Source organism: Clinocottus analis, unplaced genomic scaffold (genome assembly GCF_023055335.1).
Source record: "Clinocottus analis isolate CAN_PGR_092001 unplaced genomic scaffold, fCliAna1.0.p SCAF_12, whole genome shotgun sequence".
In the NCBI taxonomy this organism is placed as follows: domain Eukaryota; kingdom Metazoa; phylum Chordata; class Actinopteri; order Perciformes; family Cottidae; genus Clinocottus; species Clinocottus analis.
In genome coordinates, this window is record NW_027175843.1 from 2,745,295 (window position 1) to 2,770,552 (window position 25,258).

A 25,258-nucleotide genomic window follows, 5' to 3' on the forward strand; every position below is an offset into this window, starting at 1 on the left:
AGTAAAAACACAAAACGTCACGAATGCTGAGAGTCATTACCAAAGATAATCCTCTGAATGAGTCCGATTTAAGATCTGAATACTTCATTGTTCCTGTAAGGGGCTTTACCTTCATGCCAGCAGTGTTTCTGAGTGACCATTTTTGTGATCTCATTGCAGAACTAAAGAAAAACAGATTGATAAGGAGGCGGTGCGGTTGAGGCCAAGTCATCCTGAATCTTTCCCTCACAACGTTTTCTGACAGGAGGGAAATTGGATTTTAAAAATGATAACTCTTTGAACGAGCCGAGGAGAAGCAGGCCAGAGTCCGCCTGCGCTCTTCTGCTGTGGCACAAAAGACCTCGCAACGCGACAACTCTGATGTACGCGTCCTCATAATACACAGAAAACTAGTGAATGGGAATGCTTAACAAGTGGGCTCCGATCTACTCGGTTCCTGCCGTTTGCCTCGCGTAGCAGAAGTCATTTTGCAAGCTGTCTGCTATCCATGCATCACCGCAACTTGAGTCTTGGTTTCATTTTTATTACAGTTAAGTTATTGGCAGGTTTAATAAATGAACTAGATTTGATAACAATGAGGTTCAGGCATAACCCAGAAGTCAGCATGGACTGGTTGCCATACTCTCAAGACAGGATGATTGATGTAATCATTACTAACAAAAGTTAATCTATCCCAAATGTCTGGTGCACTGGGATTTCTGTAATTAATGAACACCGTACTCTGGCTTTGGGCCTCGGGTTCTGCAAATATGTAATGAGAGAAAACACATTTTTCTCACCCTGAGGGGGTAAAAAAGATACATTTTCCTTTCTGGTCGAGGGCACTGGACTAAAAGTGTAATCAGCAACACAATCAGCTAATCTCTGTTGTTCTTTGAACTAAAAAAAAGTTCCTTCTTTACTTGTTTGACAAAAAGAAAAGCAAACGCTTGCCCTCTCGCTATGACACGGAACCGTTGGTGCAGTTTGCGGCTAAGCAGCACAGTTAGCTAGGTAGCGGTACCGCCATTAGCTGGAAGTTAGCTTGTAACTCGGGTGACCATATCCATAACACCAATACTTAATACTTATGTATTTATACAGAAGTTAAAACATTAAGTTATGAATCTTAACCTTTCCCAAAGTCAAACTGATGCAACGTTACTGTGACTAAATAATAAACTAATAAAGATTGCTCGTTAGCTCCTCGCTAATGTAAATTAATTATATCTCATGTTTAACCGCGATGGAGACATCGGATCATTTAAAACAGTCCTGCTGGGGTTCAGTCTGCTATCATTGCAGAGATCACAACATCACCTTTTATCCGTGCCTCACTACTATCTCAAAAACGCTAATGCGGTCGCGCAAAACACAAATAAGCGTCCGGCTTGATGCTGCCGCTGGGCGCCGGACAGGGCATTAAAAATCCAGACTGCCCGGCTAAAATCCTGACGTCTAGTCACCCTACTTGTATCGCATGCACCAACCACGTCAGGGGTCGGTTCCAGTAACATTATATTTTCATACTTTCTTACCCTTTGGCTCTTGATTAGTGTTATTCGCGTGAATCTGAGGGTCACTCAATTCCCCTGTGGAAAAAAAAAAGAAAAATACACATCAAGAGATCTGTCATTTTATTTTGGGAAATGTGCTCAATGGCTTTCTTTTCACAGAGAGAAACGAGGGGATCGCTACGACTCATTTCTTTTGGACAGAACTAGAACCGGGGGTTTAGTAGTTTAGCTTAGCATAAAGACCAGGCAGTTTCCCCATGCCAGTGTTTCCTCTAAGCTGCCTCCTGGTGTTTACTGCATGCTACGAGAGAGGCGTCAATCCGTTCTTTTACGGTGGAATTTGAGTTGACTTTGAAGACGAATGCAGAGTCTATGTAGAAACACACAATCCAAACCTGAATTACACATACCTACAGAACCAAATGGTACTGTTTAGGGTTTTGAAATGATTAATCAAAAGCCCAGTGATGGAATTTTAAGAATATCTTACTGGTTAATTTTGCTTTTAGTTTATTACAACAAGCAATACAACTTAAGCATGTTACACTTCAAGAGTGATGTATTCATCTTACCATTGAACGTGGTTGGCTGCACAACCGCAGCTTTTCTGGCAGACAGTGTGTGGACTTCTGGTGCTTGAGTGGGCTTTGCTATATTGACAGAAGAGAAAAAATATAAAGTACAAACTGAAAATGTGTCTTCGTACCAAACAACAATTCAATGAATTAATGGCTGTAGTTAGAACAGATTATATTAAATCCCAGCGATCAATCATAATTCAAGGAAGTTTAATTTCATTAGTATCAGACCAGAAACGGTGTTGGTCTGCAAACACTAATGAAACCAGACAGAGTCCTCTATCTGAAATTGTTATCCATTTCAAAAAAAGAGAGAATAGAAAGTTTTGAATTGATTTTTTTTAGTACATGAATTGATACAGTCGAGCGACTCTCCTGTTATTTTCGTTGACAATTTCAATCTCTAAATGACTTTTAAGTCGAGCATAATTGGGTGTGCTTGGGTCGCTTTAAAACAATTTAAATGCAAAATCAAGGTGACGTGTGATTTCATGGTCAGCGAAAATTCAACCAAAAGTTAATTTTCTGTGGTAAAACTATTGTATTTTTGGTTGTGTTACCGCCCCGAGATGAGTTTACATTTGTTGAGCAGCAGCTGTGATCTGCTGTGCTTTGTCTGTCCGTGGACCCAGAGCGGTACACCTTGCATACTGCTGCGAGGTGAAGGCCGGGGGAAAGTAATTATTTCTGGAACAACTGACTTGCAAGGCTGAACTGTACGGCCTTAGAACGCGTTTCTTTTCTCTTTTTTTTTTTCCAAAGATACCGTCCATTTCCAACCAAATGACGACATCTTTGGAGCAGTCACAGCTGCTGGACACAAGCGGTCTTAATTGGGGTTTTTTGAATGGAACCAAACAATGCGGCTGTCGGAGCAGTTTGGGTGTTTGCCAGTATTTAATGGAGAAGGAGGAAAGTTCAACCCGGCCTACCTGGGCTCTGACATCTCGCCTTGCACTCCGACATGCTCCGGAAATTGTTGGCATTGCCAAAGCAGCCACCGTAGAAGAATTGCTTGCACTCTTGACTCATGGTGTCAAAGAAGTAGCGCGTCAACAGCCCTCGACAGGGACCAGGAGCTTCGTCTAGGTGACACGGGTTCTTGTCCTCTAGGAGAGGGAGAGAGAGAGAGAAAGAGAGAGAGAATTGTTAGAAACAAAGACAATAGTCCTTTAGGTATTGAGTCTATTGCTCAATAATCAAATTGGCCGCGCCTTCTACTCGATTCAGTTTAGTTTGTAAAGACCAAGATCACAAATACAAGATTTGCCTCGGAGGACTTTACAATCTGTACACATGACATCCCTGTCCCAGGACCTCACATCGGATCATGAAAAACTCCCCAAATAAAAGATAGTAAAAACCCTTTCAAAAGGGAAAAAAGGGAATAAACCTTCAGGAGAGCAACTGAGGAGGATCTCTCTCCCCGGATGGACAGAAGCAACAGATGTCATGTGACCAGATTGAGCAACGTAACGGAGTTACAGCACTTTACATGAATATGACAGAATGTATTCATGTAATGAGTAGTATACGCATGGACCACGATCAAAGAGCCACAGTCCATGTCAACGGAAGAGGTAGAGAGGAGGGGCATCTACTGGACTCAATGTGTAATACTCTCACACTGGATATTTGCGTAAGTGTAGCCAGCCAATCGGACTCCCCCGTATGGAGTTGTCAGTGCCCAACACGCCCTGGCCTCATTGGAAATTCACAACGCTTGCTTCAAGTGTCTCGGCATGGACCAGTGTAAACGTAAAGCTCCAATGACTGACATCTGAAAATCAACAGTTTGCCACCACTGGCCTCTGGGTCACAGCTGGCCCACTTCCTGTCTCCAAAGATGAGCAGTAACACCTTTTTCCTCAGATTCACTCACAACCTTCCTTTTGCAGGATGAAAATTAAACCCTCACAGCAAGAACTTGCTCATGTTCCCCAGTGAACCGAATCACCTCCTCTGTCGTGCCTTTTTCCTTCTCTGCTTTATTTTTCTGTCATATCTTTTCTGGATCTTACCGTAGCTCCAACTCCCCATGTTCACTTCTTAACGCTCGTTGCATATATTATGACCCTCGGGTCTCGGAGTATTGGGAGCAGGGCATCGCAGCAGTTTGATGTTCTTCTAAATTCTGCATCGTGTAAAAGGCGACGCAAGGTTGTTGTAATAGTGCATGTTGGTTTTCTGGATAGAAATTCTTGTTATTTGCCACACTTTTTTACGGTTTAAATCCGTTATACCAACTGCTGACAGATTCTGTTTAATCTGAAATCCGGAACTTTAAACGTTATCAACATCTGCAGCCGCCAGCAGAAGTGTTGGGGGAGGTTTTTTCAAGCACCCTCACGTAACCTATAAAACGTGTCGGCGCTCGTGACAGCCTCATGCTTGATTTGTGTCGGAGTTGTGAAATCAACCGTCGTGTGAAATGCATCGCTTGCAGTGGGCTGACTTTATTGTGATTATCAAGCAAGACAGGTGCAACCTGACACGGTGTGACGAGTGTGCATCCCACCATGACAGCTGTGCTGGGTAGTTCATCCACCCACACAGATGGATGATGACGTGTTCATCAACACATTGTATAGTTTCATCTCTCTACTGATACGAGTGCTTAAATGTATGTCATGTGGAAGGTTTGTGAAGGTAATACTTCATGATTACGTCACATTTGAAATGAAAATGATAAGGCATTTCGTTCTATAAGTGTCCAATCCAAAGTTAACCTCTGAAACCTCGTCAGTATGACCTCATGCTGGGAACCCAAACTTTGATCAAATCCACAAAACTGCATTTAAGATCCCAAAAGTACCAAATATGCCAGCCGACACATACAAGAAGTGGACGTCGTCATCGTGACGTCATCCATTAGTTTATGGAGGATTGCAGTTTTGAAGAATTGAATTTGGCATTTTGGTGGTCGACATTTTGTTTTTATGGAACTAGAAGTGACAGGAAAGGGTGTGTCTTAGTAGAACTAAACTAACTAAATGCTAAATAAGACAATAAAAAAAGGTTACAAATATTCTCATGAACTAACAAAACAGTGCAAACGGGTTAAAGTTCTAAAATAAAGACACGGAGAAATGGATTAATATGTATTACGATGATTATTTTGATGAGAACTCAAGTTGAATAAAATATTTCACTCTGTAAGATCAATATATAACTATATCAAGGATATTTTTTTAACATAGACCTTTTGTTTTCCAACATCTTTAGAGAAACTTTAAAAACATTTTTTGGGGCCTTTCTTTTAACACGTTATGCTGCTGCTCCTGTCCACATCAACACATTACTCCACTACTCCCGTGCTTAAACTCCCCTGGTTTTCTCCAAACTGTAGACGTGGCGTGCGTCATCTACTGAACTTAAATGGACGAGTACCTCATCCTACCTCACTTGCAGCCATCAAGAGATTGCAACGAGGCAACAATCCACTGACCAGACGTTCCCGATTTAATGTCTAACAAGCTTGACAACACAAAAAATCAATCATCTTTGTTAGAAGCTGAATTACAATTCTGTTGGGACTTCTAACGAAATCCTCAACGTGTCCCAACAGCTGCCAGAGGATGTCTTACCCCATGCTTAACACGACCGATCTGGTTTATCCTTTAAGTCAATGAAAGATATACACACCGCTGGAGGGTGACGATGATTAAAAAGGGCTATTATTGTAACATCGAACTGCATTTTATGAGGTGACTTTGTCTAAAAAGCACGAGTCAAAGAGTACCGCGACGCTCTCTGTGGAGCAATGCCAGTAATGAATAATTCAGAAACACAATTGTCTATCAGGGCGGTGAAGGTGATCGCTGTTCTGTGGAGAATTATCGGCCAGTTCTGTTGTTTTTTCAAACGCCGGGTGTCAAATAGACTCGCCGTTGTTCCAGGAAGTTTCTGTCACTGTCCAGGGTGGAACATTTTGTTGTTTTCTTTTGGGAAAAGGGGGGTGTTGTCTTCATATTTTGTCCCATTCGAGGGTCATACCCAGAAAGAGGAGACAGATCTATTGCAAACTATGTTTGGACTGCACTTTTTGTTACCACACCCCTTTCCTTATCTCCTCACTCGCCCAAATGATTCACCACTGCTTGATTATTTGAACATATTTTATAAAAGGAAAAAAACAAACAATTGAATCGATATTTGAGCAGAATAAATGAACCTGGGGTAAAAATAACAGTTGCCACTGGATGGAGACAGACGTAATCCAATCAGATAGAAAACAGTGTCCTCAGCAGCAAAATCAGCCTATGCATGTATAAATAATAATAATGTTGGTGTTTATTACAATGCTATTGTTTGCATATTGCAAACACAGCAGGATCAAAGTGTTAAATCTCCACGTTCACAGGCGTAGCTCTGAGGAGAGTGAGAGTTATTCCTCAAAAAGCTTCTTTTTTTCACATCCAAAAGCCCCTAAATTGTCAGTATACTTTACATGAGGCCAGCAGTTCTCCAGGTGGTTGTGGAGGAAAAAATAAATAGAAAAAAAAGGTTGAAATGACATCGTTTCTGACGTGAAATATCCAGCAGGTCAGGAGGGCAGAGACAAAAGTCACAAAAAACTGTCAAAACAAAGCCTCATTTATTCACATTTATTCATCAGAGTATATGTATGTGGGATATTTTTTGATTTGCTGACAGGTTATGAGATATCAATGTGTTTGCAACTGCTACCTTAAGCAATGCATTCATTCATTAATGGACTAATCTGTTATTAAACTTGATGTTTCAGCTCACATGTCTCCAAACTACCTGCCAAATTTTGACACCTCCAGCAACATTTAGTTGTTTGTGCTTTTTCATCCCTTTTCCCTTCCCCCTGACCTTTCTTTTCTTTTATCAGTGTCTGCGCTCGCAGACTGAGCAGAAGCCCTGAGCGAAGAACAAAAAAAAAGTGCGACTGTCACAGAGAAACACTGCGTTCCCATCTCTGACCTCTTCAAGCAGAGCTGTAAAAGGGACAGAGGACCAAAGGGGGAATATGTGGGACACGATGGCTGTGTGACTCATTGCATTGGGGGTTTCGGTAAAGCGTCACGGCTGGAGAAGAAAAACCTTTGCAGAGAGATCGGATAAAAAAATTTTTTAAAAAAGGTTTCCCGGACAGTAGAGCAGAATGTGGCCTCACAGAAGTGTGCGACCTTTAGAAGAGCATTCTTGTTAAGTGGCCATGTCATCTCATGTGGTGCTGGCGGCACGGGGGGGAAGCCGGACTGAATAAGCTTCTGTTAGCTTAAAAAACACAAGACATTCTAATAAACATTACATTTGATGAACATGCCTTAAAGATATTAACTTTTTCTTCGATAACTACTTCATCACACATTTTGAACAAGGAGAATTCTTTCTGAAATAGTCATTTAAGTCCAGTGGTTATGAAACTCATTATTTTATGTACCATTGATGTGATTCAGAGGCACGTGCACTTTTAGGAATGTTTTTCATCTCTTTAAAAAAAAAAAAAAGACATGAAAGTATGACTCATGCCGACATGAGGTTTGACTCGGCAGAGATAACTTCATGTGAGAGGAAGAGGAGACATGTTTGAAAGTGAGACCGGAGGCCTGAGAGCCGTCCTGCAGTTTCCTGTCATTTCATGTTTTGAATTGTCACCTGAACTTTCTGTTTTCCTTTCCATGAATGAAGACGTTCCCGCCACACATTGTTGCACACACAAATAAAATCCCCAGACTGCAGGAAATTAGTTATTTACTGTTTATATAAAATAATGTAATCATATTGTACAGGAAAAGTTTCATAAAGTCTGTCTCAATTACTGAAAATTAAATGACTTTCGCAAGTTTAGTCGAATGTTTAATTAACCTGCAAATTAATCTTAAATTTAATAAGCCAGGCAAGATCAGTGTGACATTCATTTCACTGCACTGAAGCTCAAGGCTAACTAATATTCTCACTAATGGCTTTTCTTCCCCCAGCAATCTAAATCATGTCTGTTGTTTGTAGAACACAGCTGTGTCCACGCTGCATACTGATGGAGTCGGGTGCACTTGGGTACCAACAGGCAATGATAAACCATGTGACTTTTGGGAAGACATGTCAATCAAACTGAACAAAAAGAAAGCAAAGTGCATTTTCTTAAAGAGGTATTATGTTCTCCTTTTGTTTCATTTTCCCAGATCTTTCTGCAAGCTGTAACGCCACGAATGCATCACGAGGGGAGAAGTGGATGCACGGAGATGGCAGCCCATTCGTTCCCATGAAAGTTCAGCTCACGCTCGGGGGACTTGTAGCACTTTTACAGCTGCTCCTTTTCAATCATTCCGCATGGGAAGAAGATTGTTTGCACTGTTAGCGCTGTTTGCATTAGCACTGTTAGCGCTGTTTGCATTAGCACAGTTTGCACTGTTAGCCATGTTTGCATTGGCGCCGTTTGCACCATTAGCCGCCGGTTCAATGCCGCCACAATGTTTACCCGGCTCAAACCTTCAGTGTGTATCCTTCCTTGGAAACATCAACGTTTGATGGCAATCAGTCTGCTCTTCTCTGTTCTTTGTGTCTTACCGGCACTAAGCGTCATCAGCAGAATCCCATGTGAATGTGCACACAGTACGTTTGTGCACACACACACATGTGGTTTCACATGTGTGCATGATACAAACAAAAAGGACAAACTCGTAAAAATCATTTTTCTAGTGTGAGCTAGCTGGACGACTGAATTGAACACGCATGATTTTCTTTGCATTCTAGTTTTGACTTTGGTCGTTGAGACAAAGTCACCACCGAGTGCAGTAAAAGTGGATCCACACATGAAAGCGCGTTCAATTTAGATAAAAGCGACCGCTCGGAGGTGCGTTATGCTTTCCTGCAAACTGCCCTTTAAATGCCATGAAACCAATGCACGTTTTATAGCTCAGTTTAATGCAATGTCATATTCTTTATGATCAAAAAAGCAGAGAAAGACTGTACACTCAGACCAGCTTTAATATCTGATCGTCCCCTTCATATTTATGTCAGAGCAGTTTTATTTAATATCACCTCAGCTGGAGCCAGAAACTCCACATCTCCAGATGTGTCTTTACAGCCCACAGTTGTTTAGAAGGAGACCGATGACAACAACACCAAATCCAGGCAACTGCATTAGGCAATGCCTGCAAGATGCATTCATGGTCCTTCTTGTCTGATGTATTTCCAGGCATGCAATGTGAAGGTGAAGGTTATTCTTTGTCACGCCGCAGAATAACAGGCCATCTAAACACTTGGACTTCACATCAAGGGTGTATTTCACATTGAGCCGAACAAGCTCGAGTATCCAAGGCGTGTTGTTTTCATGACAGATATCATTACACATCGCTCAGAGCGGATAAATAAGAGAGAGAGAAAAGGCGGTTTCCTTTTGTGGACGGAGCGGTTTACACTCATAACTCAGCAGCCGCCTGAAGTGCCTTTGAGCTCGTCTCGCTGTGGATAAATTTAACTCCCACGGGTGAAAGGTCTAATTGTGTCTCCATCGATTGCGTTTCACAAAAGCTTAGTGCGGCGCGGTGAGTGACACAATGCATCCCTGCACTGCACTTAGCAGGTATCGCCAACCAACAATTGATTTCGTGAAGGTGCAGCAAAGACCAACGAGCGCCGTCTGTCTCGGCGACTTTAAGTCCACTCATTAGTCGCGTTCAGACGCACTCGCGGCGACCTCACACCCTCGACGCTCGGTCGTCGTCGGGCTCGCTCACGTGATTATGAAAACATCTGAATTCGATGTTGTGTGCGATCCAGAATTGAGCTTTTGTGTTTGTGCATCCATTTACCTCGGTCACGCAACACCACAGAAAACGTTTAGCGGCTGCCACTTAACGCGCTCCGAGCCTAACCGCCCTGTTCTGCATGAAGGTGAAGCAAAGTGATACAACGCTAACGCAATGACGAAGGTCGGGGTAAGTTTTGCATCTGCCAACTCAGGAAAGAGTTTGAAAAAAGGATTGTGTCCGTCGCTTTTACGAACCATCGATCTGTAACGATGGCTCAATGCTAACGATCATATATCGCCACCGGCATCGGAACCCATTGATGAATCTTCCGATGCAATCCAGCGTGTGTGAGAAGAAGCTAACGGCATAGCCTCCATTATCTAAACCGCTTGTCCTATTCAGGGTCGCAGGAGTAAACTGAATCTGGATGTTTTTACCACATTATTTTGAACTTGACACTTGTTAACTTTACCCTATTTGATAAAAAGCAATCTACGCATCTTGATCAGGAGTTCCAGACTTTAAGTCGCCAGCCAAAAAGGCGAAGAAGCGAATATTGGCAACATTTTTTTTTGCCTTATTCGTTGGTATGTTGTTTATGTTGTTATGGTTGTGACGTATTCCTCGCAAAACATATAGAGACAAAGGAAATGAACGCTCAGTCTAATACAGTTCCTCAAGGACACTCAGGCAAAATGCTGCACTGAAGCAACACAACACGGAGGTCACCTCGAAAGGAAAAACAGAGATTCCCTCGACACGACGACAAGGCCAAATAGATTACAGGCAGGGTTTTGTTTTTTATACTGATATATTTGAAATATAAATAAAACACTTTACGGAAAAACTTGGACGGAAGCATTTGTCTGTCATACTGCAATAGAGATATTTAATCCTCAAACATATACATTAGATTGATGTAATAACTTTAATGTAGTTACTGTGCAGCTCGTATATCGAGGGAAAGTCAAAAAAAATGATTAGAACTTGATATATTCACTATTAAATGAGTTGGATTGGGATCACAGGCAAGAAAAAAAACTTGATCAGTGCATCACTAGTTATATTTAAATTAATTTAACTTCAATTCATCATCAGTTAGTAAGTGTAACCTCTAAATTATACAAAACCGGCTGCCTCTCTTCAACGTGTCCATATTTTTCATTAACCAGATGGCTCGGGGAAAACTGTTCAGAATGAATGTGCTGGCAATGCTCCATTTTAGCCACATACCAAGAAAATGACTTCGTAACAGGATTGAACGCCCAAGGTGGCAATAAAATCTAATGAGGAACAACAGTGCATGAAAAACAAAACTCTTCATTTGCTAACATAACAATGCAACACTAGAACACAGCTTTATCCCACATACGGAGGGGTGATCGTCCAAAATACTCCCTTTTGTATCAACGATGTCGAGCTCAGTGTTCACTCTTGTTAACTTCGAGGTGAGTCCTTGGACTGAAACCGTTTGATAAAGGACTTGCAAGGGTCAGGCCGAAGGGGGTCGTACTCACCTGAGACGACGCACGTTTCCTCGCATTCGTTTATGGTCTGGAAGTTATTGGCGTTTCCCCCGCAGCCTCCGTACTCAAACAGCTCGCAGAGGCCCGTGTCGACGTTGAAGAAGAAGCGGTCCTTGATGGCCTTGCAGGGCCCCGCGTCGTCCTTCAGGGCGCACAACTCATTGAAGATGAAGAGCTCGGGTTGAACTTCTGAATGGGAGGCGGGATAGAAAAGACAAACACTGAGCACACTGCTTCCCATAGCGGGCTGTGAAAAGGATTTTTGTCTGTGTGTGTGTGTGTTTTAGGGTAGGAGGGGAATTAGGTCACAATAGCAAACTCTAACCTCGGGCTCCAAGATAAGGTAAAGTTGCATGGCTGTATAATTTCCAAAAGACTTGAGTGTGTGGTTAAACAGCTTACTGTTCCTAGACACTCTGTGGCAGATGGAGGCCGTGTGAGGGATTTGTTAACGGCAAAGCACGAGCTGTGTGACCTCACTTAATATTTAGACTGAATAATTCATCATTCAAGAAGCAACATTGCAAAGTCAAGAGAGACACAACTCACAATGTTAAAGACACAAGCTCACAGGTATGTTTTTTTTGGACTTAGACTAAGGAACACCAAGAAGAATCTAAACACCCCTTGAGTACTGGGAACGGAGTAAAAGCTGCTGACATTTCACAGGATGCAGCACACAGCAACAGTTTGCGCTGCAGCAGATCAAGCAATGTGTTGCAGAGCTGCACGGTGAATATTCTGCTGGACAAAGACAGAAGTACCATTATCCAGAATTGTCAAGAGCGGAGGCGGTAGCGACCTGATTTACAACCTGAATCAGCACGCTTCTCTCCTGTCGTCATCGTTCATACAAGCTAGCCCGGTCCGATGGAGGAAAGAGATGACGTCAGAGGCCTACTGACCGTTCCCGTTGCCAATGCTAAATCCCTATCTCATTGTCTCAGTGTGCTGCTTTCTTGGCCCTGATCCTTGCTGATATTAAAACAGCTCTCGGGTATGCCTGCCTGCCTCCCAAGCTGCAGTTACTTCAAAACCCCCAGAGAAAAGAGGAATCTCTGTCCAAAAGGTATTTGCGGCTGGCCAAGGATGGGTGACTGCATTGCTCCCTCCATAAGCACAGAGTGTAGAGCGACAGGTTATAAGTTGGAATATTAATGTGGTCAGGTTTGAACTGCAACACACCACTTTAGCTCAGACTGAAAAGTCTCAACAACCACTTGATGGATTAATTGTGTGCAAACATGCATGCTCCCCAGAGGATGAATCCTATTGACTTTGGGCTTTTACTTTCCCAGTTATGCAGTTAATGGGTTGACACTTGTGGTTTTGAAGAGAAATATTTCAACAACTATTAGAACTATTGTGATGTCACCCAAAAATACACTTAACATGATAAAAAAAAGCCATAGTTAGCATTCACATTAAGTTGAATGCACCTCTTTGCCTCAGTAAAGCCCCACAAAGCTGCTTGCATGGCTGTAGACCTTTTGTGTTTTGGGATTTGTTGAGGCTAATCTTGGGCTTTTGATAAAACACTAAACCGATTACATGTTTTGTCTGGTTTTGCAGGTAGTTTGATTGCATCCGACTATATATTTTGGCTGGAAAAGTTGGAAAACAAACATAAAATCCTCTTTCCAGGGAGGTACAACGTTCTATCAAAACACATGACGTGATGGGAACCACCCTGCCGGTCCCATCAGCACCGCAGTAAACAAGCGTTCGCTCCGCCGGCCGAGGTAATGAGGGCAGCAGCTCAGCGCTACCAGCTGCCCTCCTGGAAAAAAAAAAGGCCAATTTGAATTTATAACTGGGGATTTGGGACACCAATCAAATACTCCCAATCTCCTTCCTTTCACCCGACCCCACCGCAATTGCATGTGGGAGGTTGGGTTCCCTACAGAGACTCATAGTATTTTTTTGTTTGTTTTTTTAATTGCGTTCTTCTTGTTGTTTTCTGATAAGAAGCAGAAAATAAGGCCATCTATCAGGGAGAAATTACACAGCGACACACAATCTGGGTCTCCGTCTATATTGTACCCAACCCCAAGTAAGCATAGCACTGCATGGCTGAACCTCATTAAACTAACTTTACAGAAACATCGAGATCGTTGCTCTTCTTCGGAATAAAAGAAAAAAAAAAAAGTACAAACATGGCGCAGACGGCTCTTTTGAAATCAAATAACAAATACGAATGTTCATTATGCTGGGCTTTGGCCGCCCAAAGCGAGGGGAGAAAAGAACTTTCTCCCTATTGATTGCTGTGTCCGTTGTACCAAAATACAATAAGCAGTGTGATCTTCAATCGCTCATGTCCAATATCCATTCAGGCGATCTGAAAGAAAAGCCATCCAAATAGCCAAACTAAAACGTTTTCTCTGAAAGGAAACTAGAAATGGTCCTTGAAGAACAGACAAACACAGAGCCAGATGGGCACAAGCTTTCACTCACAAAGTGCTTCTCTATATGTCCATTTGTAGAACCGAATACAGACTGCAGATTACGATGGATGAGCATGCAATAGGCCCAAAACACTTCTTTGACACTGAAGTCCACTTTCAAATGAAGCCATCGGGTGAACCAGAGTACAACACATTGGTACCATTTGTGTGGACTATTTAGAGCTCAGACACCCATGGGCAATAATGAGCACCCATGGGAGAACTGTGAACCGTAACATTGTCCAGTAAATACTATTGGAGCAGTAGACGACACGTTAAAAGTTAACTTTCAGCTTTTTAATACAGTACTTCATTTTCTATCACCTTTTGAACTGCAGAATGAACACACAAAAAAAATTATGAAATATGTTAAATGGGATGGAACAGAAAGAAGCTGTTAAGACTTGCAGGGATATGTCACCCGCACCGCCAGTCAGTCGACACCTGCACTGAGGACCCTCATCGGTATCTGTATGAGAACTTAACACAAACTTACACATTTATTCCTCTAACTGGCGCCTGATGCATCATTTCATTTAATTAATCCTTCTAAATGAGACCATTATTTTTGTGAATACGCATCATGCTGTATAGAAGAAGACCTAAAACTATCAATTTGGGCCAATGAACTTGTGTTAGCCATGTTTACTGAGGTAATAAAACATGTGCATGTTCTCTTTTCTATCCAATATAGATTTCTATCCAGAGAAGTTAAGGCTCTTCTGTACTGGCTTCACGTTTCAAAACTGGAAGTGGTCGCATGAATGAAACTTTCCATAATTTTCACATTAAAAGGTCTCGCATCCTGGCATTTAAAGGAAGGCCATTATTGTGAAAAACTCCAGGAAATGAACATCAGGAACATCGATCAGGGTTACAGCAATACCAATATTTTTTTCAGCTTCTTAACACACACAGCTCTACTTTTAGTGTCATACTAACACAGTTTCTAAGTGCTAGATGGGAAAGAATATCAATATTTAAGGAATATTAAAACAATGATCACGCTCTTGCAGAAAAACATTGGTAAGACAATGACTTCAGGTATTTATTTTTATAGTTCATATGTTTGTTTCTTTTTGTTCATATGAGCTTTATAGTGAATAATGGCTTTTGCAGACTAGACATTAATATCAAAACAATAGATTTTCACACCACGGCTCTGAATGCAAACCATTCTGAGCAGTCCACAAATCCGAGCAAAGCTCCAAATCTGTCATCGGGAATCCTCCATGTTGTTGAACAGAAGGTAAATAAATATAATCCCACTCTCACAATGAATCAACAAAAGCCCGGGAACTCAACCAAACAAATCAGCCAGCTCCGTAAATAGAGCCCATGTTGGAAAAGGAGGAGGCAGATTTTAGATGCATCAGATTTCCCATTGGCAGCAAGTCTCCCGAGTATCGCTGACGAGTATCGGCGCAGCCAAGATTTGCACACAGACTCACACATTTTGGATAAAGATCTGGAGTTGCTCAACATGCACCGTGCCAAGCCCCTCTGTAATGCCAGAGATGGGCCGGTTGAGTCGGTTTGAGGCCCAGTCCCAGCTTGTCTAATACACCAGAAGATTATCCTGCGCCTCCATTTGTAGGACTTTAGACAAAGTGGACCTAAGTACAAAGTGTACAGCAGCCACACAAAACGTAGCCCATTATTGATGACTCAGCGAGAAAACAAAACAACCAGAGAGCACATGCCGTGACCAGGTTGACAGTCAGTTATGATGTTCTCATGAAAACCCCTGGAGAAAGTGAGGCAGATGGAGACAGGCACATGCCAGTGTTGACAGCTCCCAGTGGTTCTGTCATCTGCAGCCTGAAATATACGACTGTACACTTCATTAGAGACGTTTGTTTATGTGTTTTCTACAGGGAATCCATCGTATTCACATTGAGAAGGAAATTAAAAAATGGATCCGTAAAACTGAAAAGCATTTACTGATAAAAGTTGAAACAATAGCCGCGTTCAGAAACCGTGGTATAAATAAACGTAATGAAAAAAATATGTCATTCTAACGTGTACTCATTATCAAAGTACAAAACATCATTTCTACAATACAATTCAGTAATTCACAGATGGCTCGCTACAGTAGTTATAGTCTTTCTGTTTGATTAGATACTTATATACAGCACAATAATTACAGAAAACATATTTTCCACTTCTCTAAAAGTAATTGTTGATTTTATAAACTCCAAAAGGCAGAAAACAGCACTAACAAATGTGTGATTTTCATTTTTTTAAAAACAACTCTTTTAGACATTTGCATAGACAACTGCATCTGTGTCCCGATGATGACGATGATGATCATTTTGGAAATATGTTTACAATAATAACAACATGTAAATGCCATAATTGTCTACATTCAAAGGTCAAAGGTAAAAGGAACGTTATACAGATTGTTAAGCTTTCTGATGCACATTTGGATTTACTTGACCTTCCTCTTGTGTTAGCATGTCTTCAATCAGCTGTAGAATTTCTTGAAATTTCCCTTTGGGGATCAATAAAGTAATTATCTGTCTATCTATCTAGAATACACTAAAAACAATTATCTATTATCTATTATTTGTACGGGTCAATGTCGACCCATGTATATTTACTTTGATAAAAAGGCTAAAAAGTAATTTTTTTTAGCACTAGAACTTTAATACAAACACAAAATGAAAACCACAACACAAAAATAATTTAGTGGTTCATGGGATTGGGCTTATATGTATACATATGTGTAGGACCAAGCAAATCCAAGAGAAACTAATTTGGCTCCCATGTTTAAAGTTACAAACCCTGAAAACATAAACCCTGCAATGACGGAAATGAAGACCTGGAAGAGTTACGCCTTCAGTTTTATTATTGGATGGCAATGACTGACCTTTTTTCAAGTAAGGGTCGCTGACTTAGAGTGAACTCGCTTACTGTATGTTTTATTCCTCGTTAGTCACCACTGCAGCAGGTATTGTCTTTAGTGACTCACTTGGCTGAATGGGTCATGAAGCGACGGGTGCAAACTCCATGAAATAGAAGTAATGTTGGCTTGCAACACATTGGTCAGTGCGGTATGCGTGTGTTGGTGGAGGAACCAAAAGGGTGCATCAACTTTGCCGAGTAGATAGGCCCGCAGTGTAAGAAACACTGCAAGTGTGTATCGGAGCCGTGCCCAGAGGCCAGCGGACAAAGGCTAAGGGTGAGTCACAGCCCGGCCCAAGATTTTACAGCTGAGCCCTGAGCAAATGAGGCTACCCTTCTTGAAGATGTGTGTTTCTCTCTTGTAGCTTCAAATGAATTACTTTAACGGCTCTGACAACAACAACATTTTTCTTTGTTTCTTCATGGAAATGTGTTTTTTTTGGTATGAAATCCAAGGATTAGACATCTGTATATTGAAAACATCAGCTGCACTCTTTGAATTGAGAAGGTACGGAGCCATCAAGTAATATAGAATGAGCTTATCACGTTAAAAGAATGCTGCGTCAAAGGTTTATTGCCTTTTTTTTATAGCCTTAATGTTGTCAGCCAGTTTCTATCTCTCATTCTAGGGTTTCATGTCTCCTACAATTAGTCAGCATCCAGAGGGAGCAGTGAGCAGTGGTGGAGGAACTAGTTAGATCCTTTACTCAAGTAAAAGTACTAATACTACACTGTAAAGCTATTCTGTTACGAGTAAAAGTACTGCCTTAAAAAGTGATGTTCCTTAACGAGACCATCTTTGCCCAAGCTCTGGAGACACCAGCATGCAGAGAGCCAGTAAACCAGGAGCCAATACGTTCTCCTCTGTTGTTTTTGTTATGCTCACATAATTAATGCTAATTAGATACAGCTGAGTAAAGCCAGTGAAATCTTCCCATTTCTCACAGCTTGTTAAGACTCTGTTAATTATATTTGGTACAATCACAATTTGAAAGGGTCACAGTAACTCCCCACAACAGTCACAATAATAACTAGTTAATCTTGTTGGACGTATTTGGCCCCAGAAATAATTGCAATAAACAATGTTATTGTAATTTTATGACCATTTTGTGACGCTGTAATGATAATAGCTTTAGAATGTAAGAACGCCATTAAATTTGGAATAAAAAACAAACAAACATTACCGTAAAAGTCGGGTTACAAACCGCTACTACCTTCGTTAGGTGTCTCGGATAGCCCCCGCTGTAGCCAGCCAGCACTGCTGCTAGCTCTCTCGCTAGCTCCCTGCTAGCTCTCTGACAACCACTGAAGGTAGCGGGACCAGTCCCGGCTCGCCGCCTGACGCCGGCGGCAGGGAGGCAGGCAGTAGCAGCGGGGAGCTAGCAGCAGCAGGGAGCTAGCAGCAGCAGGGAGCTAGCAACAGCAGGGAGCTAGCAGCAGCGTTAGCTTGCTACAACGGGGACACCCACCGAAGGTAGTAGCGGCTTGTAACCCGACTTTTACAGTATATTCCTAAGTAAACGAAAAAGCATAAACAGAAGGGTCAATATCAGGGTCATGTCCACATATTGTGCCATAAGTTAGCGTTTTCTTTTACGATAAGTCAACGTAAATATTACTGAGTTCATGTGCATATATTGTACTATATGTCAATGTAAATATTACTGAGGTCATGTCAATATATTGTACATTAAATCAACATAAATTTTATTGAGGTTATGTCCTTTTATTGTACAATAAGTCAACTTAAAAATAACAAATCAAGAGTGAAGATATATAATGAATGTGAATACCTCCGAGGCTACTAACTGTAAAAAAAATTTAAAAAAATCCTACTAATCTGAGAAAGATGTTGGGCAGGAAATCAAAAAAAAAACAAGGCAATGTTCCTACAGATCATCTCGAATGCAGCTCATTAAAGGCAACAGGCTTTGGCCTTTCAGCAGCCAGAGAGCGATGACCTCGTTCCAGCAGCGATCTTACAAACAGGCAGAGAGCACTTCCTTTCGCGCTTCATGTTGAGAGATCAAAGTGGGCTGCGAGCACCTTCTAAAGCACTTTCTCTTGCCGATCAAAGGGATCCCACTGAAACACAGACACGTTCGTGCCTCCAGGGGGAAATCGGTTGCCATTTTGACAAAACAGTCAAATCTTCGAGAGCTCACGTTGTGTGGTTGGGAAACAGACTGGGGGGCTACCCTGAAGGCTGAGTGAGCAGTGAATCTATTTGTGTTTGGGCAGCAACAGGCCTGGTCCTGTATAGATCAGCACATAATGTGCAGCACAAACTCTGCCAGGATTGGCGGCTTGATTGTTGCTGGAGACGCCCAAGTGGAAAAACTCTGCACTCGCATGAAGGATCAATGTCAACGTCTCTTTAAGCCCGACGATACAAATGTAATGTGGTGTTGCTGAGAAGATTGAAACCAACACTCTTGTTCCAACTAGTGGCAATGCGAGGAAACCTGCTTAATTATCGAAAAGGCTTGTGAGAGGCCTGCATTTTTAATCAGAGCCTGCGTGTTGGTACGGCAGGTGTTGAGGGAGGAGGGATGCAACGAGCGAGTTAATTGTCGCTCCATGACTCGATAGCTTTTGTAGTCCCATTTGTCCCTGCCAAGACAGATTTAACATTCATCTTTGCTTGCCTATTTAGTCCATGAATTTTAGTTTTCTGTCTCACTCTTTCAAAAACGGGACTCTGGACAGATAAACAAAACAATTCTAAACTTCCTGTCTGCCTTTTCATGGATTAAACTCCATTCCCTCCATCTAGCAGCTGTTTTAATCAACCGACTTGTCCCCGATGTCAGCTCAGTGGTGCTCTCCCTCAGCAATGGCCTTATCTTTTCCTGGCAATATCTACGTTGAGCCCCTACCTGCCCGTAATAATAGTGGGAACCGGAAATCCCACCGTTCTCTTCGCTGATTCCACCAAAGCCGCACTCTGACATTTGCAAAGCTTGAGCGTCGGCCAACCGAACAATCCCAGTCAATGCCAATTAGAGTCCATCTCGTCTGGTTTCCAGCCAATCAATGCAACAGAGTGTGTTTCCGGAGCAGCACTCAGATGGGGGTGTACATGATTGGATTAACTGCAGGTTGGTGACATATATCCTTAAACCGGTCACGGCTTTGGTTAAAAAAAAAATAAAAATCAAGCACGCCTCGGAGCAAAATGGTGTGTGGCCGCTTCTCCGTCCAGAAGGAGCATATGGCAAACAATGATGTGGGCATAAGTTTAACATAAGTTGCACAAGCCTGTAGGGTAGAGACTACCAAGGCACCATCTGCCAAATTGAGGCAGTCCCAATTACAAAACACTCAGTGAATTATTCATCACAACACTTGCAATAAAAAACACTAGATTCATGAGAATGGAGGTGTTCAAACCAGTGATAGAAAATGTTGAAGAGAAGGAAAAAAAAAATCAAAGGATTTCCATATAAGAGCAAAGACATGTTAGAATGTGATTACAATTACCATTGCAGATGTACATTTTGTTGTGAAAACTAAGGTGTTCTCTCATAATGTTCTATCATAATGGTAATAGTCTTTGGTTTCTGCAATGCGTCTTTTGTGTTTTCGCTTGTACGGAAGCTTCTGCTCATGAATCTATCTGGTCATTTAATAATATATTACGGCAACTGCTTGGATTTCTGTGCCGTGCTCACGAACTGGACCAGGTTATTTACTCGTTTCCGATCTTGAAACACGTGACCCTTAATTTATGCTCCCCGTGAATTCAAATTGCTCAGTTTTAGATTGAAACCAGAGACGGGGGAGACGATCCCACGTCCCGTTGACCTGCATGTAATTAGAGTGTAAAGTGGATGAATCTAAGAACTGGCGTCGGGCCTATCACACCATTTGTCTCACACACACACACACACAAGCCTCTAAAATGGGAGACGAGCCAAGCATTGCAGGCGGCTCATCTCCACGTATCGGGTTGTCGTTGCGCCATCGGAAGCTCCGATTCTCTCCAAGAGATCAGATCAGGTGGGAACACATAGGTTTTCTTATCCAAGATAGGTTTCCAAACCTGACTGCCACATAACAAATTTAACTGGCAACCAGTCACATCTCACTTCCTCTGTGTATTTCATGAAAATTGATACTTATTGTTGTTTGAATTTTTTAATTTTAGCTGTTACAAGAGCCCGTTAGACAGTGAAGCCTGAGAGACAGGTAATTGTCTTAAAAGGTTAAACTGATACCACGTTGTCCACAATGTAAAAGTTTGCTCCGTTCCATCCTGATTCAGACATTATTTATTGGCCCCTTTGGGAAAACTTGTATTGGGCGCCGTATGACAGTTGATGAGCTCTAATTAGAAGCCCTGGAAGTAAATATATATCATTAACACATTACTAACATGGTGAATAAAGTATATGAGCCTATAAAGACGCCCTCAAGTACGTTTTCAAGTGGCAGTAAAGACATAGTGCACAACCTCTGAGTCCAACACTTTTTTGTTCTATGCTAGAAGTATATATATGAATGTGTGAGTGGCTCTAATCTTTTTTCGTACCTGCACAATCCACCTTTTTTTCATTCATTAATTCATATTGGCTATAGTAGGTTTGACCCACAAAAGACAAATTGTTCCAAGGAAGGTGCAACGTTATTGTTTTTGGTCCTTGGAAAAAAAATTGCATTTTTTTTTTCTCAGGGTTTCATTCGATCTTTGAAACCGGAATTTTAAAAACACCCATATTGCTCTCTTTGCAATGCTGTGATATTGTGTTATCGCATTGCAATATCATGAATACAAACTATACCCTATCCAGGCTATGCCACCCGTGCCATGTGTGGGAGCAGTGTTTTCCAGAGAGTTATTTGCTGTGTGAAATTATAAAAAAGAAAAGAAAACACAATATATTTCTCACAGCAGGAACACCACACTGCAGGTTTCTGAACAACCTCACAGAGATTTTACCGCATGGGAATAATAACTTCTTATCCTGGACATCACAAGTTGGGAATTTGCCATTTAGCCCGGCCTGAGAAGACACGATAAAACTATTTTTTTCTAAACACATCTTCAATACCCCACAGACACAATGAAGCTGTTATTTGTCAGATATTGAACCAACCTTCAAGGACCCTCCAGACTGCAGCCATAAACGTTGGTGTCTTTGATGCAGATCCGATTATACGCAGATGAATCAATGAGATGGACAGAAGGCGAGAGCAAGTGGCTCATTCCCTGCTGTGCAAATGCCATCCACGACTGATTGTACTGTGCACATGCTTTTGATTAGATGAGAGGATCGATACAGCTTTTCCTCTTCTCCAATGCAGGTTATTGTTCCAATGGTACAAATGAGAGAGAACAAGGGGGGATGCTTCTCTGTTGGTAATTGGGGAGCTTTAGTGAAACTGAAAGTTTAGCTTTGCTTTCTTGAGGGATCAAACCTGCAGCTGTTGGGAGGAGCACATCATTGCACATGAAATACACTCAAAGTTCAACTGAGATTGCAGCTGTTGTTTTTCTGTGTCTGATGTGGTCACTTTGTCTCCGTCTCAACAGGAAAGATAAGCAGAACACACTGAAGCGTGACTGCAAATTAATGTATTTGGTTTGTTTTCTATTCATTCCGGTACATTTTTCACAAATCAAAGGGGGACTAACCATATAACAAAAAAAAAGATTGCCACTACTCTGCTGTGTGCACGGATCCCTTCTTTTTCAGTTAAAAAACGGCACAATTTTGAGGCCTTCATTGAGAATATTCTGCATGTGGCCCAGATGTCAAGCAAATATCAGACTGGATATTTAAATATTCCACTTGCTCAGAAACACAGATATAGCAATATCCTGCTCCTATCCTTATTCAGTTTTGGTATTATCCGAGTCCATATGCATATACCCAATTTCTAAAAATAACATTTTCATTTTATTCGTTTATGCTGCTTTCTCACTGTCAGAGTTGATATTTCCACTATATTAGTTGAGTCACACAGTTTCAGACTCATAACCACACTTGAATCATTTCTTTTCCTGTAAATGGTGGAAAACCTAAAAAAAAAGAAGAGCTTGTTGATGTGGTTGAGAGTGTTCCTGCTATCCTCTGCTTTGTTACATCCCCTATGTCTTCATCTATTTTTAAAGGTCTTCCTGCACAGCTGATGCTACCGCCGTGATGAACGCAAGATAGCTGAAAAACTTCTAGGGAATAAAGCACGGTGTACCGAAGAAGAGTTGTGCGACCTCTTTTTACTTTGAAGGATTTGAACCTGACATGCAATCTCCCAGTTAGAAAACAAAGAGCTTAAATAAATGAAAAGGGCTGATCCAAACACATGATCCACGTCCACACATAGCCCTGACAGCGTGCGTCTCTATCTTCACTTTGAAAGCTGGTATTAATTCAACTTCGACTACATTTGTGGAGTGCAAAAAGCAGCTTTAGAGTGCAAAAAGAAATGCATTGACAATCACCGCTAAGCAGATAAAAACAAGACGCCCATGGTCCACTCACCTTGTCTGAACTGGCAGAGGGAGAAGACAAAGCGATGCCTCTTTCATCGTCTATCAGAGTGCTACCTTGACAAGTTCAGACTTCACCTCTTTCTTTGATTCCCTTCACCTTTTGTTCACTCCACTGACACAAGTTGCTATGGTTGAGTGCAAAGCTATCAATTAGTCTCCACACCTTATGAGGAGAGGTAGGATTTTTTTTTTACTTCTTGTTGTTAGAATATCAAGAAAAAACTGTGCCAAATTTCTGGCTGACTTTCAAAATTGCTTTGCCGTTTCTTTCATGTCTTGGTGAACACATTTCAAAACAAAAATGACACGATAACGCGAAGCAATCGCACATCATCAAATATCACATCAAGTTAGTGTTTTCATTTCCGGTACTCCGCACATCATTTCCAAGTGTCTAACTAGAAGTAGAATAATTGCTATCTCGGACAAGTTCAGTATCCTGTGAGATGCATCACTTCCTGAACTCTGGACCTTAAATAGAGCTTATAATTGTCCTCAGTACGACTTACACAGGAAGTGCCAGCGTTGCCTTATCGGTCTGCAGATGGCCAGTTGCAAACATGTTCCCAGGCTCAGAAAAGATACCACTTTCTTTTTAAAATAAACGAAAGGGAGTGAGTCACGAAGGCATGAATAGGACAGGACTACATCCCTAATTAGGAGTTGGTGTTGGTGTCATTCACCTCCCCGCTGAACATGTGAAAGATATATCCAATTATCCGTCAACATTGAAGAGATTAAAGCTTCCTGTGAGCTACAGAGACACACTAATAATTTATCCCCAGCGATAGACTCCTTTCTTCACACAATGCCCTGACAGACACAACACACTGTGCACACAAACAGATCAAGGGACATTTATACAGAAGGTTTACTTTGTCTGAAAGTCTTGCAGCGTCACTAAAACCAGAAAATATGGAAGTTAATCACCACGAGAGGATTTTTACCTCAAATTTCCAGACTAAATTGGTCTGCAAAAGTCTTGTTTTGACCAAAAACCCAAAATGTATCAAAATCCCAGTGGTATAAAACAGAGAAAAGCAGCAAATTCTCACATTGGAGAAGCCAGTTGGACCACATTTCTATTTACTGCTCACTTAATAGAAACTTAACAAGTATCTTTATGTGGGGAAGATTCAATGAGTGAGCCGGGAATGAGTTTCAGAGACATTGCAGGAGTCGGTCTAAAAACCTGTCATGGAAAACTTTCAATTTCAAGCTAAAAATGAGTAGCCTGGGAACAAGACTAATCTCAGAGGGAGCTTGTTTGCTCTGGCAGATGTGTCCTTCTGCTTTGGACAAGTTTCTATTGACCTAAGACAGGCCGGGCCAATCCCAGCCAAATATCTAACATGGGGCATGTTTGAGGTTCAAACCGTGAAAACAGGCACTGTTGAGGCTGACTTTTGAAAACAACCAAGATGGCTCCAGCTGATATTTAACCGAGCTGAATAAACTGGACGTTATATTTCCTACTTAAAAAGGCGAACTATGCCCATTTTTGAATGTTAGACATGTTATTCCAATGGACTTAAATTGTCCAAAAACTACAGGTAAACATGAACTATCTCCCAAATCTAAATGATTAAAACTGAACGTGTGGAACTGGTCCTTAGACCACTTATTTGGAGGGCTTGCCATGTACTACTATTAATGGAAGCTGGTTAATGGATGTTAATGGAAACGATGAATGATTCTACCCACGCAGATAAATAACAAGAATTGGTTGTTGCGCACTAACAGGATTCTGACACTAAAATAACATGATAAAACTCTTTTTTATCCATTTCGGTCTGGTGTATCATGATCAGCCGATTGCCAATGAGCTTTCCCATTTTCTCCTGCCGCTGAGCAAACAAGACGACGGAGAGATTTCTCAGCTGTTGGTTTTGGAAATGAGTCTGCTCTCAGACTTCCCTGCAGTCTCGAGGTTGCTCTGCTGTAGCTATAAAAGGTAAAGCTAACTTAGCCACCTCGTCAAGTTGGTAGAGAAAAGACCAATGAGTCAGTATCATCTCTCTAAATATAGAGCCGAGAAAGTATCCTTTGCCAATTTATACAGACGGCAGGGCACAGGACGCAGA

General features: G+C 41.6%; 1 protein-coding gene across 1 annotated transcript in view; it reads right to left on the reverse strand.

Annotated features, from left to right (window-relative positions):
• The window catches only part of tfpia (tissue factor pathway inhibitor a), a 33,287-nt gene that overhangs the window by 2,194 nt on the left and 5,835 nt on the right, over window positions 1–25,258 (reverse strand). Inside the window, exons 2-5 of the mRNA XM_068572647.1 lie at window positions 11,316–11,513; window positions 3,007–3,183; window positions 2,069–2,146; window positions 1,518–1,571 (exon numbers count right to left, since the gene is read on the reverse strand). Of these exons, the coding sequence (XP_068428748.1) occupies window positions 1,518–1,571; window positions 2,069–2,146; window positions 3,007–3,183; window positions 11,316–11,513 (507 nt within the window). The remainder of the gene's footprint in view (window positions 1–1,517; window positions 1,572–2,068; window positions 2,147–3,006; window positions 3,184–11,315; window positions 11,514–25,258) is intronic.